At 31.9% G+C, this 15,330-nt stretch overlaps 2 protein-coding genes across 2 annotated transcripts in view; both read right to left on the bottom strand.

Moving 5' to 3' along the window:
• LOC132758566 (fibropellin-1-like) overlaps nucleotides 1-4,618 on the bottom strand; it is a 34,768-nt gene extending 30,150 nt beyond the window's left edge. Inside the window, exons 1-2 of the mRNA XM_060750242.1 lie at nucleotides 4,592-4,618; nucleotides 4,189-4,318 (exon numbers count right to left, since the gene is read on the bottom strand). Coding sequence (XP_060606225.1) covers nucleotides 4,189-4,318; nucleotides 4,592-4,618 — 157 coding nt within the window. The remainder of the gene's footprint in view (nucleotides 1-4,188; nucleotides 4,319-4,591) is intronic.
• LOC132758562 (uncharacterized) overlaps nucleotides 1-15,330 on the bottom strand; it is a 223,406-nt gene that overhangs the window by 70,329 nt on the left and 137,747 nt on the right. The window lies entirely within an intron of this gene.

Genomic DNA, 15,330 nt, shown 5'->3' with positions numbered 1-15,330 from the left:
TCTATGTCTGTCATTTTTATATTAATGGATGAAATTGACTTCTCAATTTTATCGATAGAATGAAGTTTTTCCTTTATCATTTTTACGTCATTTATGAGTTCAGTCGCCCATTGTGGTGGATTTGAAGGGAATCCAGCGCCTGGCGTTGGGAACCCGAACCCCATAGCTGGCGGCGGGCTCGTAGCATATGACGGCTGAATCATTCCGAATGCAGCGCCGGAAAAAGCCATAGGCCAATCTATAAAGTGACTACTTACAGTTTGTGTATTATCACTAGTGTGTTTGCTTTTTTTATTCCTATATTTATTTGTCCGTTGCGTTTTGTTATCACTACACTTCTCACTACACTTGTGTAAATCACCATACGAGTAGTCCGTGCAATCCGGGTCATTGGCCTCTAACAAAGGTGACGTGGCTTCACGTTTATTTTTTGAATTTTCAGACAAAAGTTCACTTTTTTCACTTTTTTTCTTATCGGACATTAGAACACATATACTGAAATTACTTTATATCCACATATTGTTAACTAAATCCTTTAGAAATGTTGTAAAAATTGACATTTTATCGGACCGTTCTAAACCACGTTCTCCGTGTACAATATCACGTGAGCAATAACAGTAAGTGTAAACTAGTTTTCAAATCATTACACGTTTGTGTCTGCTTTCGCACCTCATTATTTAAACACAACCAAAACATTTTATGGCAATCACATATCCTTGTTGTTTTTGTGATTCTTCGCGATATTACACGGCCGTGCATATTTTTGACGTCATTTGGGTTATATGTTTGCGTTACACTATACACGAGTCAATAAAAATGCGATTCTTTTTACCTTATACAGTTCCTATTGTTAGTATGTGATGAAAAGTCTAAGAATATTGTATTTGTTTCACTTCATTGCTAAATTTATTGAACTCGTTTAATAAAATAATATTTTTTTATAATATAATTTTATTCAACTTAATTAATTAATTAATTAATTAATAAATAAATTAATATCAATAATAATAATTAATTAATTAAGATCAATTAATCCAGCATTGACTTTACACTCATATGATATCCTCTTTATATCTTAAAGGTTATTTGCCTTCTTTGAATAAAGAGGGTATGACCTGCAATGATGTAGAAATAGATTGGTAGCCCTTTTGTTTACTTACACATGCATATTAAGTATGTTAATATACATGTATTTAAATATTATGTAACTACACGTTAATGTCATAATGTTTACAGTAGGGTGAAAGTTTTAGTTAACACACGCAAAACGAACGCTCGGGAAAAACGCACGCAATTTGCACGCTAAACGAACGCACGTTGAACGCACGCTATACCAAACGAAATACGCAAACGCGCGCGAAACGATAAACGATATACGCTAAACTATTTACGCTTTCTCGAAACGCTTTGAAACGCACGCAAAATTATAAAACGTTTCGTCCAGACGTTTCAATACGTTCAACAGCAATATTTTGCCTATTATATTCATATATAATAACAATAAAGTTAGTAAATTAAAATAGGCTTGATTGTAAGACAGCAAACATTTATATTTTTTCTATTATTTTTATTGATATAACAATTGATCTTTATGTAAAAGATTTGATTGGTCCTTTGCATTCCACGCATTTACAATAACAATAAAACCGGCCGTTATTTACCCTTCACAAATAAGAAAGGTGTCTCTGAAAACAATGTCGGTGGGATATTATGGAGTCTTTATCTGTGTATAATGCGCTAATTGACATAATCTTTTGTAATGTTCTCAAGCTAAATTAACTAAAAAAAGAAAAAAAAACAAGTGTAGTAGACTGTACTTTACTTTACAATCATATGAAGTTGCCTATAACTTTTTAAAACAAACGAAATCTTTTGTAATGATTTTAAGCTAAATTTACTAAACAACAAGTACAGTAGATTGTACTGTACTGTACAGTCATATGAAGTTGCCTATAACTTTTCAAAACAAAAGAAAACAATCATACCGTACCTTTTAAGTACATTTATGTTCCCCGTTTGTTGATAGTTCTGCAAAAAATTTCTTACACCCTGTCTGCTTTCTTTACACAGAATGTTTAAGTAACAGCAACTTTGCAATGGAAGAGTAATTAAATCCTTGGCGTCTGTAAAATATAATTAAATTCCTAATCTCCGATGTGAATAACGCGTGTCGATGTCCGGTGTTCATGATACTTCATCATAGGGTCACAAACTAAATGGAATGTTAGAGTTAACAACACTAAATTTTTGTTATTTATAGAAAAGAGTTTACTTAAAAAATAAAGGAACTGTAAAATAATATCATATAAAGTTTACCATCATTTCGCTTAGACTATATGTTTTAAACTAATAACAGACGCAGACGCACGTTATTAAAACGTTCTGGACCAAACGATAAACGGGCGCATACGCACGCTAAACGATAGCAAACGCACGCTCTCAAACGCACGATAAACGTAAAACGATACACGGAAAACGATAAACGTTAAAAGCTAATAAACTAGTTCATCAAACGCACGTTGCACGATATACGCAGGCACGTTACACGAAAAACGGACGCACGAAAAACACTATTTTTGACAACCGAAACGTTCACCCTACTGTATATGTCACGTGTTTGATATACTTAGAGTGACTTACAAATTAAGTTTATCAGGAGGTTTATCGACATGATAAAATTCGATATAGTGTCTGACATGATAAACTTCGATTCAGTTTGCCCTTACCAAAACATTGTATAGTCATGATTAAAAATAGCACGGCTATTCAATGATTATGAAATTGAGTAAATAATAAATACCTGTTGTACCCAGTGACATTATATTATTTTAAGTATGCTTATGTTATCAGAATATATAATTATATATTAAAGAAGGCCGCAAGGCCGAAAGCTACGGCAAATTTAAATTAGCATTTTTGATTATATACGACAAGTTAGAGATTTTATATATCGATTACACGTATTCTCTGTGTATTTGTTTGACAAATATGGTTATATAAACGTATAATGAGCTTTTCAGGTTCATATCGATTGTACTAGAAGGATTGGAATCAATTATGTGTGTCGTGTGTGTCTGGATATGCGTGCGCATTGGAGTGAGAGAAAAAGAAAACAGCAGCAAATAAATTAATATTGTGTTAATTAATTTGTTTTATTTTTATCTGTTTCTTTTTCTTTTGTCGACTTATCACATTTTCATAATATGTCAACCGACAGTTGACTCACTTAACCGGCCTTTCTGGATAACTAACCACTAATTATCAATTACTCTACAAGACACTGACCTTAACCCCACATTATTTCTAAATCAGTCGTGAGAGACAAAATTTACCATTAGACCCAATGTTCGTGATTAAGTGTAACGGAGAAATTTCGCAGGAGATCGAACAAGCGAATATAACACTGTAATGTCAATAGCAATGCCACTATAACACTGTTTTATCAATAACATGAAAATATAGCACTGTAATACCAATGACAATGTGAATATAACATTGTAATATCAATGACAATGTAAATATAACACTGTAATTCCAAGGACAAAATAATACAGGGCCATATATAATGATAATATCAAACAGTGTCATAGATGATGATTATAGTATAATGCAGTGTCATAAATTGTTATAAATGATGATTATTGCACAATACAGTGTCATAAATGATGTTATTAAAACACAGTGCCATATATAATGTACGGGCTATGTTATCCTAAGTCCTATAAATTATGATTGCAATATAATACAGTGTCATAAATCATTATGTAAATTTTATACAATGCCATAAATGATGACTACGATATTATGATACAGTGTCATTGATATTCATGTCTGTTTATGTATGTTTTTAATTCAGTCTCATTTATAATGCTCTAATTTAAATACAGTGTTGTAAATATTAATCATTGATATAGATTGTAATGTTTAAATGTTTAACCAAATAAATTTCTATGAATTATACATGTACTGTGAAAAGTATATAAATAACACATAGGTTTGTTACAATGAAAGTATCATTGCAAGAAAAATACTGTCAGCCATTACACTTTCAAACAAAAACAGTTTTCTATCCATTCTATTTTGTATTTTAAAAGAAGAAGAAAAACAACAATAAAGAACAACAATATCAACAACAACAACAAAATTAAGAAAGGAAAAACAACAAAAAACGACCAAACTTCATCTTACCGTTTTTGTTGGTTTGTTTAGAAATAGATGTCACTTCAGAACAACTAACGTTACGCAAAACAGCTGACATTAAGAAATAAACCGAGACTAAATTCATAGACAAACAATAATGTTGACATCGAGCTCGATCCTAAAACAAAAACAAAACCTGAATTAAGGAACGGAAACAGTACAATATCAAATAGAATACAGAGTATTCGATTTACATTCAAGTTTGGTGTTTAACATTTGTACATTAAAAAAAGTTATAATAACAATTCAATATTTACCTTTCATACTATTGAATATGCACACTCTACTACCTTATTTATAAGCTATTTTCGATAAAGTGAAATCGAAAATAACGCGCAATATCTTCATTTGTCTATAGTTATGAATAAACAATAAGCATGTTTATCGTTACCTTTCGTTTACTTTCTGTAAATTCCATCTTTTACTGAATTTGAAACTGAATGCCCCCTTTCAGAGATTTATAACATTTTTCACTTTCATAACATGCCAATGCATGTAAAAATTATTATTGCATATTAAAACATTTTGTAACACGCGAGGGAAAGTCAAAAAGTTATAAAACGCTAGCTTTTTTACGTTGCATACAAGTATATATTTAGAAAGCGGTTACTAGCATTGGAATGTTTTTCACAGAATTGTCTGGAAATATAGATAAGATGACTTTAAATAATCAGGCATGAATTCTTTAAAAATATAATTGAATTTATTTATTTCATTTCCAATAGGCTAATAAGCCCAATAGGACAACATATTACAAACATACTATATATGACATGTCAGAGTAATGCATGATAATGATAATAATACATCTCTTTTTCAAATTTTTGAAATATACGAGAAGGTTGAAACTCAACCTTAAAAAACTTCTCCAATAGAGGAGAAACAATTATTCAATACAATACATTATAATATATAAGCAATCATGGGAATAGTACTCCAATTTTTAGTCAACCTTTATCGAAATCGAAAACAAAAGAGAAAAAGGTCAACTCATTGGCTATTCGTGAAACATCATCATCAAAATAATTGTAGATTGATTCAGATATCATTAATTTTATTCTTTTCTCTTTGAAACTTTTAGTATTGAATTTTATATCTTGAAAGGAGTAATATTTCCACTGTGCTGTAGCAACCAAAAGAAGAGAAGAAGAAAAATGCTGAGATATATACATTATTTTACTTGTATCATTGCCCGTACATAACGTTATTTCTAATAGCAAAAGCGTTGTATACATATATTCCCAAATTTCTAATTACAGTTTTGTTATCAGATTTAATTAATTCTAAAAACTTAAACATAATTCGGTCTATTCCAATAGTATCTTGGTATATACTTTTTCCTGAAATCATTGTAAAGATAGCATTCAATTACAAAATGAAATTCATCCTCCAATAAACCACATAAGTTACATTTCCTTTCATTTATTTCAATTCTTACTGGACGTGCCCATCTACCTGACTCAATTTGTAACCTGTGTGATGAAACACGCAATCTAGATAATGCTTGGCAAAATTTATTAATTGAAAAACATTCGAAGATATGGCTGAATTTGGAAAGATGCTATGTTTCTGTAAAATAATGCTCTGCTTGAATCATTTAGTCTACTATGCCAGTTTTGAATAAATTGATCTGTTAATCTTTGTTTAAAGTGACATTATGCTCATTTAAGGGTATACACTGAGTGAACAGGTGGAAGTAAAAATAAGTTTTTATAAAGCCATAAATTATTTTAATTTAATAATTAACTTCATAAAAACAATAAATAACCCCCGGATCGAAACGGAATTTATGTAAATATCAATTAGAACTTACCTGAAACGTTTCGTTTATAAAAAGAGTGGTGCAGTCCTTTTATATTTTAGGCAGATTTCAAATTTTATCTAGAACATTTTTCAAAATAAACTGTTGGTCAACACCATTTAAACAGTCAATCGTTTGAAATGAAAAGGCAATTCAGCTCAATTTGACTATGAAAATATGAGCATAATGTCACTTTAACTGAAGATAAAAATAATTCAACATCACCAACATTTTGCTCTAACCAAGCATCATAAAAACCAAGAGAACATAATAAATTTTTAACCATTGAACACCAGTTTACCTTACGCTCATCTCGTTCAAAATCTTATTTTAACATGTTATAGATCAAATAAATATACTTATTTTCGCGTGTTCTTAATATCTTTACCCAGTATTTAACAATGTTCATATGATGAATAACTTGTAAAGAGGTTCTACCCAGTTCTCCATAAACGAAATCATTTTGGGCTGTTTTTTTTTCACACCAAGAATACTTTTACAGAATTGCAAATTAACTCTTTCTATTGATATATCATTAGTTAAACCTAATATTTCACTACTATAATTTAAAATATTAAATATATCTTTTGTTCTTAAATTAAAAATGTCAGGCCTGACTGTTCCATTACATGACACCCAATAACAATACAAAGAGTTATTACTTAACACCGTTTTAGCGATACAAGAACACAATAAAAATATACATCCTGATATGTTGCTTGTGAATATATATTGCTGTTCAAAGTGGAAAGTCTGTAATACAATGTACTATTATTGCCTGATTTATCTGATATTTTTATTGTGTTCTTCAATATTTGAAATACTAATGGAACATTAGAGATAATTTCTCTATTAACTTATTTAACTACCCTCGATATTAAATTTATTAGTAACTCTTAAAGCAACTCTAAAAATAAATCAACGGGATTCCAGTTTCATGTTTGTTATTAAAATAAATCGGGATCAATGGAGCGTTTCATTTAATACCATTCAACGGTTTAAATCTTAATCTCATAATCTCAACGATAAAAGATATCAGTACTAAACATAAAATGCATAAATTTCCTTCAGAAAAAATCAAAAAGCATGTAGACAAAAGAAAAGCTATTCATGATTTGTACCCAAAATTAGTTGTAAGAAAATGGAGTATTTATTTTGTTATATAAATAGATACATTGTTTATTATAGTAACATGAATTACAACATACTCGTACAATATGAACATATTTTTAAAAGATACAATAAGGCATGAGCTTCTAAGTAATTATAGGTGCTCAGCATATTTCTGAAAGCAAACAGCGCAAAAAAACTGTTTAAAAACGGATATCCTACGGAAGTTTCTGTTTTATTTCTGATGTATTACAAGGGATGTGTTATGCGGGTCGAAAGTGTGAACGTGTTTAGACCGTGCGAAAACTGTACATACAAAATTGTCTAGTATCAAAGCAGGATTTTCAGACATTAAAAAATTCGAGAAGACGTGAAAAGGTGCAATGACAGTCCTGTTCATTTAAAAATAAAAGTACTATTTTCACTCAGTTAATCGGTTATATAACTTAAAGGTTAACTATTTTCATGGATACGCACACGTTTTGCCTGTTTGCAAAAACTATTTCCGTTACGCCCGTAGTGCGAAATATCTCCCTTGCGTATTTTAGTCATACCACTTGTTCCCTGTCCGAATTTTGTTCCCGTCGTCGTTAGAATATAGACTGACTCATAGACACTTTATTTATTAGGTAAATAAAATTATATATTGATAAAAAGAATATGATATTCAAACATGGCAATGTCACTTCAGTTAAACATTTATTTAAATTCCTTAAAGCTCGGTGACATATTATACATCAGAAAAGCTATTTTTATTAGAAAACAGTGTGATTTTGTTACACAAAAATACACAAAGGCAAGACTAAAATTTTCCAATTTGCTGAATAGACGAATGCATATCTAATATACGCCGCGTGCATTTAATGACTCCTAGATAATTATATTCATTCACCATTTCTAACATATTAATGCCAATTTAATTGAGTATACTGTAGTATAAACCTATTTTATTCAGGAAACTTAATCAAATAAACAACGTTCTGTACGAATTATTTTTATTCAATGAAGATAGATTCACCATTTGCCTGCTTGAATTGTAAATAAGAAGGCTTTATTACCAGTATAAATCCGAGCTAGCCTCCGATATCGTGCATTCTGACCAGCCGGCTGTTTTTTGATAAAAGAATCCCGTAAGTGTTAAATAGATGCGTTCAAATTCATACCAGGGCAGATTCAATACGCACATTTAGCAGGTTAAGGATGTTGGATCAAGTGATTTCTTTTATAAGCCTTTAGATTGTTTGACATTTTTTGTTATTCTATTTATACGACTATACTCCAAGTAGAGCTATTCAAACTGTCTTCCTACGTTCGTTAGAAGACACTTTGAAATAGCTGTTTATAATATACGATGTCGTCTTCTGACCACTTAAAGATCACCTACTGACACGCAATACCTTATCCGCCCTCCTGTACTTTTATAGATAAAAAGCAAGATTTCATATTCCCGTAAGAAACGTTTGGCGCCATTCAATGTTGAATTTGTCGCATGCTTAAACATGTAACATGTAATCCTCGTAAAATTCAAAATGTGAACTTTATCGCGATGATTAACTTTAATTCTCTCATATTTCTTTCGAAAACTGCAGTTTATTTATATGATTTTTGAGCCAGTGCGCTAGACTATTCTCAGTGCTGGATAGTAAAACAAGAACCTGAATAATGTAAACCTTTTTAAGGTCAAAAAGGGCTATAGTTCGGTCAACACCTACATTAGAGTAACGGGCTTTTGATAGTGACCACCTATTATGATCTCAAATAAGCGCGTGATTGCTGTCAGTAGTCCTGGAGACACCAACATAAACCAAAGTGTGAAGCCCACACCGACGCCTGGTGATAAGAATAGCTCTCCACGATCAGATTACAATCAGCTTCGTATTAACGCCCCGCCAAACCGGTAACGCAAGAATGTGCAAATAACATAAAAGTAGCGCCGAATCTGTGTGACGCTATTGTCAAAACGAATAGCACAGTAAGTAAACGAACCAAAACAGTTTTTTTCTAAATTAAATTAAAAGAAATTAATTTGCGCATACGGCTGCTACGATATTATACTTTAACAAGCATAACAATTTTTGTTTCAGGAATATGTTTAACTTTTTTTATAGGGATGGCAAGGAATACCAAATTCAATACTCGATTACTCGATCATTTTTCCGATCGAGTACTCGGTTACTCAGATGATACACAATATCAACACCGTCGATATACTACTTGCTTTTTCTATCTAAATTCATAGACTTCCTAACTATACATAGGACTGCAAGAGAGGTAACTGAGATCAACTTAATTAAAATTAAATCAACAAATTTATATTTTACAACGTTTTGATTAAAGCAATATCAAGTGTAAAACATGTTTACCAGTTCATATATCTTTTTTCTGTTTGAAATAAAATAGACTGATTGTCCGCAATGGATGTAGCTAGCAAATACATAACACACACAATATTTTACTAAAGCATGAGCATACTTAGTATCTTAAATAGTCGGCCACCTACAGATATATCCTTTTAAATATCCTTTTATAAACTCTATACGAGGGATGTCCGGAAAGTTCATATACTTCTTCATTTTTTATTGTATAACAATACATACGTTGTACAAATTTTGTCAGCAAAAATGTACATATCTAGCGAACACATTTATGAAAAATTACTGAATTGTGACTTACGTTTGTATTTTTACAGCATTTACATACAACTAATATACATCGTCATGGAGCACTTTGACAACGTCAACGGCGTCAATTTAATGTCATGTTTATCCACTATTCAAATTCTTCTGATTTAAACAGCCATGGAACCTGTCTGACGTATACTTTATACATGTTATGTTCCCTTGCTATTACTTTCTTAATTTCATATACTACATTAAAAACAACAACAACAACAAAGGTGTCACTGGTTCCCATACAGTGTGTGAAAAGTCTGTCTTTTTCAAGGATTGTTGTAACGCAATCATTATCTACGACATTTCGGCCATGCTACTTTTGGTAATCTGATACGTTTCTTATACAAAATACTGTCATCACCGCTTCTTAATCGTGTTTGACAATTAAACACAAGTTGCCCTTAACAATTTATGGTTGATTTTGTTTTTCAAGTAAAGATTATAATCATTATAAGCCTTGCTTTGAAGTTAAATAACATTACGTTGCTCCGTTCTTGAATTTGACGTCATTTTTGCGACACAAAACTAAGGCAACTTCATTGCCTATAATCGTCGTAAACAAGTTGTTTCTTTGTGTATGACGTCGTAATTTTCACTAAATATCAAGCAGTAGTACCCTTTGATGTCACAACATTAAAACAAGAGTTTGCGTTAAAATTACAACTTTCAGCAACTTTTTATTCGAGTAGATATTGTCATGAAATCAAAGTGCTCCGTGATTCGTTGATCATGTTGCCATGGTGATTGGCGATTTGCGAATACAACTTTTATCAAGTTTTTTAATTTAGAAATTTGTAGCAGAATAAATACTTAAGCAAAATATTTAATCATCATATTAATATGACTGCTAATAATAATTTTATAGCCTTGTCTACGAACTTTCCGGACAGCCCTCGTATTTAGCACACACTTTCAAAAAATGAAACTCTGTTACAGCTCTGGAACACCACAAAACGTCCTTACCGCAAAACGTACGCGTGTGGACGTTTTGCGGCGCATATCGTACTTAGTAAGTTTTGCGGCGAGAGTGTGTCTTTGCGTCGCATATCGTCCATATTTTCTGTATTAAATTATATTCATTATAAACATTACTTTTATTGGTTCTGTCACTTTCATATTGTTTCAGGTAAAGATATGACGAAATAAACATTAAAGTGCAATATTATTGTGATCCTATATAATTCTGACTTTTTTTATTTAAGAAAAAAGAAATATGCTTAAGCCGAGGATGTTTTTCGAATAGATTTTTTATGGAATGGAACCAAGCAGCAGCAGCAACAGCAGCAGCAGAGATATAAAAACGATGATATTGAAATAATTGTAATCTTATAGACATACAAAAAAGGACGGCTATACGAACGGACGAACCGGGGATTGGACTGAGTGAATGACAACAAATATTAAAATTAAGTTTTGCTTTTGACAATAGCTTTTCATTTAATTGCATCAAGAAGTGGGAATGATTTTTTGTGTTCTTGTTGACTATGGAGGTTTGGTTCTACCGTTCATTTTCACGGGAGATGGATGGGGCTTTTGACAGCGTAGTCATCTTCGAGCGAGAGAGCTATATTGTGATGGAGATGGGGCCTTTAAGTCGCCTTGTCATAATTGAGAGAGCTTTTGTCGCGCGGGGGGGGGGGCGGGGGATGCTTTTAGTTCGAGATTTTATCTGAGTGTGAGAGCTATTGTTGTGATGTGGGGAGGGGCTTTAGCCGCCTAGTCCGTTTTATCACATTTCAATAATTTGACTTTAAAATATGTCTTTATTTTTATTATTCAAAGGCAAATAAATCTTGACATATTCAGTCGTTTTAGCACATAAATGAACTTGATCGAAACCTTTATGTTATACATAATCTAATTATATAAAAAAAATAAAAATGGAGAAGAAACGAAAGCACTAACAAGGTGAAATATAGTGCGTTTGTTGTTGTTGTTGTTTTTTGTTGTGTTTTTTTTTTTTGTTAGATTTAGCCTATAATCTAACTTTGTTGAGATTGTATGGTCATAGATATTCTGTTGAAAATTGTCAAGATTGAAGAAGAAATGAAAGCGTTGGAGTGACAACGATGTGAAATATAACACATATTGTAATTCAAGGGTAGATAACTCTGGGCATATTGCTTAGGGTATGTGGATGCTAGAGTTGTAACAAGCTATATTTGGACGGACAGACAAACAGGCGCATACTCAAGTGAGCTAAAATTAACACACAATAACACTTGATAATAACTGGTCAAAATAAACGAAAATTATATAAACTTTAAAATATGGACGTTTTGCCGCAGGACCATGCCTTTTTGCCACAAAATGTACGTCAGAAAAATGTGGACGATATGCGCCGCAAAACGGACGTATACGGACGTTTTGTGGTGTTACACAGCTCTCTTCATGTTACAGTACTTACATAACCGTTGCTCCTGCGGAGTATTCGTATATCCTCCGGATTCTATAAATAGCTTATGTACAGATATCCCAAGTTTTGATTAAGTTGTCATATATTTTCTATCTTGTATACAATTAATATATGTCTCGCGTTCAAAAGTGTGCTTAAATAAATATATAGCTTTGTAATAGCAGAGAATTTTTATTTCTGGGTACCATGACTGCTTATAATTATCCAGGATTCTTCGATAAGTTTGTTGATTTACGTACTACTAGAATGTATCTTAACAATTTTAAGTGCATCATTTCCATATCATTGGCTCTATGTGTTGCCCATATCTCTGAGCAAAAATTAAGCACGGATCCAACTAACACATCGGATAAATGAGTATTTTTTTAGTTAGGCAATTCAATTCGTAGGAAATGGTTATGCAGCGAAAACGAGGCATGGTCGGCAATAAGTTTCTGTGTGCGTGCCCAGAACTTTTTGACCGTATATATAGAAAACTGCGAATGTACTGCCATTTTCATATATCATGACCTTCCTTTTCTTAACATTTATTTTCATATCACATGTACAGCAGTAATTCTCGACATCGTTAAGCATAGACTAGAATGAATCACTGTTAATGTTTTGTGATGTCGTTTACGAAGAAAATAAATATAAGAGGGGAACTGGAGTCTCCCTGTTTTAATCCAATGTCAGAAGATGTAGACTTAAGTTAGAGACTTCTTAATTATAACGCATGACTTCGCCGCAGTATATATGGACCATAACGTCATAACAAATTAACTACTTACATTTTCAACTTTTGCCACAAATATTGCGTCAGTTTAATCGAAACACTACTCGTAATCGATGAAAATACAGTAAAGATTTTTTTTGGAAATTATTATGATAAACAACTGATTTACAAGCATGATCCAAAAATTCATTAAAATCATGAACCGTAAAATAAAAAAAAAAACATTTATTTATCAAAACCTTGGTAATTCAAAAACAGGTAGTCACCTAAACTTGCCCCAAGTCGGGAGGTTAAAATAATAGCCTCGATGCCTAAATCATTGTCAAGCCTACCATTGGCTATCACAGATTTTGTCGCTATGCACATTGCTAGCAAACTCCACCTACTATGATCTAGCACGTGGTCTTGACCTACTCTTAGTGTGTGTAAATAAATGGTGTATCACTATCTAAAAAGAAATTATAAAAAGCATAAAAAACTAGAGTATAGCTCTAACTTGATACAAAAACAGAATGTTTTGTTATATCTTACCCAATATTAAAGTAATAAAATGTAACTAAAAACGATATTCTATACATTTGACATTTATGTAATCATTTTTATAAAACATTTAATACAAAGTAACTTAATTTTATTGATCGTAAAACGCAACTGATACGTAAAGTCAGGTATAGAAACAAACACGTTTTTGTTCAAGTATGAAAATATATATAAAATGAAAGATTAAATCTGCTCTCTTGTAAAACAAATTCAATCCTTTCGCTCTCCCAATGGAGATAAATATAAGTGAAATTATGATTTGAATCAGTTATTCAAAGGAAATTTGTTCAGCTTTTAGCATTTTTCAATTTACTTCTTATGTTTGCATATATATTGCATATATACACATTTCATATTGTGAATTTCCAGCTTTAATGGCAGTAAAATGAACGTTGGTGTTGTGAGTCAGATAGATAGATAGATTTTTTTCGGCATAGGAAGCATATACATAGTTGACAACATAACATAGGATGAAATAATGAACATTATTAAATACTATATCACATACGAGATAGCTATGACATGCTCACCAATACCAAGGATAACATAAAAAAGGGTAAAAAAGCTCTTATTTCCATTGTGGTCCTTTGTATTGGCGGCATGACATAGAGAGGCAGACCTAAATATAATCATGTTTAAAAATACTTAGTCTAATGAAGTCATAAAAATGTATATTACTGTCCAATCTTGATTTAATGACACTCCTGTTCACAGCTAGGATTGAACACATTACTAAAAGTGTAAAAAGATAATCAGCAATAATTTAAAATCCTGAGCCGAAATATGTAAAAAAGTAGTGAAAAAAATAAATTCAGTTCATAAGATGACCTTTGATGGCAACCTTAAAATTTTGTAACCTGTTCCGTTAACTCTACAGGTCAATCATTCCATAATTTAATTCCAGAGAAAGCAAAGGATTTGAACTCTGACCTTTGACCTTAGGTAGACAATACCCACCCTTTTAACTAAGTCTTTTACTATGATTATGTACGGAATCTGCGAAATAAAGTGTTCAGACATGTAATCCGCAGACAGGCCATTTTTTTATCTTAAAAACATGACACAACATTATCTGTTCAACTCTTCTGTGGATCGGTAACCAGCTAAGCTAAGGGACTTAAAGTGGGATGGGTCAATATGGGCTCTGGAATCCAAGTCAAGTACAAATCTCATTATTTTATTTTGACAAATTTGTAACTTGTCTTTTAAAGACTGTGTCAAGCTATTATACCAAACAGAGCATGCGTAATCATAGTGACACTGAATAAGAGTCATAACCAGAAGTTTCTTGGTATGCTCTGAGTAAGAAACTCTTTCTTGCGGTAAAGAAATTTTAACCGAGACCTGGCCTTCTTAAGAACAGACTTAGCCATGGAGCAAAATGACAGATTTTGGTCTTTAGTTATCCCAAAATACTTGATAGATAAAGCTCATTCAATGGATGTACCAGAACAGGTTATATGCAAGTTAGATTGTGACCTAACCTTTTGCCTGGACCCAAATAAAATTGACTCGGTTTTACCCAAGTGCAATGACAACTTATTGTTCACTAACCATTAGCTGACCAATTACATATCACCTTTCAATGCCTTTCAACAACAGATAAATTTTTACTAGATACAAGAGTACCAGAATCATCAGCATATAAAAGCAATTTATTTTTGACTACAGCTGACATATCATTTACATAAATTAAAAAGAGAAGGGGTCCAAGGATTGAGCCCTGAGGAACAGCACATATTATTTTGGAATTGGAAGAATAAGTACCAGAGACATCCACAAGCTGCTGTCTATCTGATAAATATGATTTGAACCAATTTAGGACGTCAATACTAAGACCTGATGCTTGCAGTTTCAATAAAAGGAATGGTCGACA

The sequence above is a fragment of the Ruditapes philippinarum genome, unplaced genomic scaffold (assembly GCF_026571515.1).
Source record: "Ruditapes philippinarum isolate M1 unplaced genomic scaffold, ASM2657151v2 ctg773_1_1_1_1, whole genome shotgun sequence".
Classification (NCBI taxonomy): Eukaryota; Metazoa; Mollusca; class Bivalvia; order Venerida; family Veneridae; genus Ruditapes; species Ruditapes philippinarum.
Note: the sequence above shows the minus strand (reverse complement) of the source record. Positions and strands in the feature narration are given on the sequence as shown.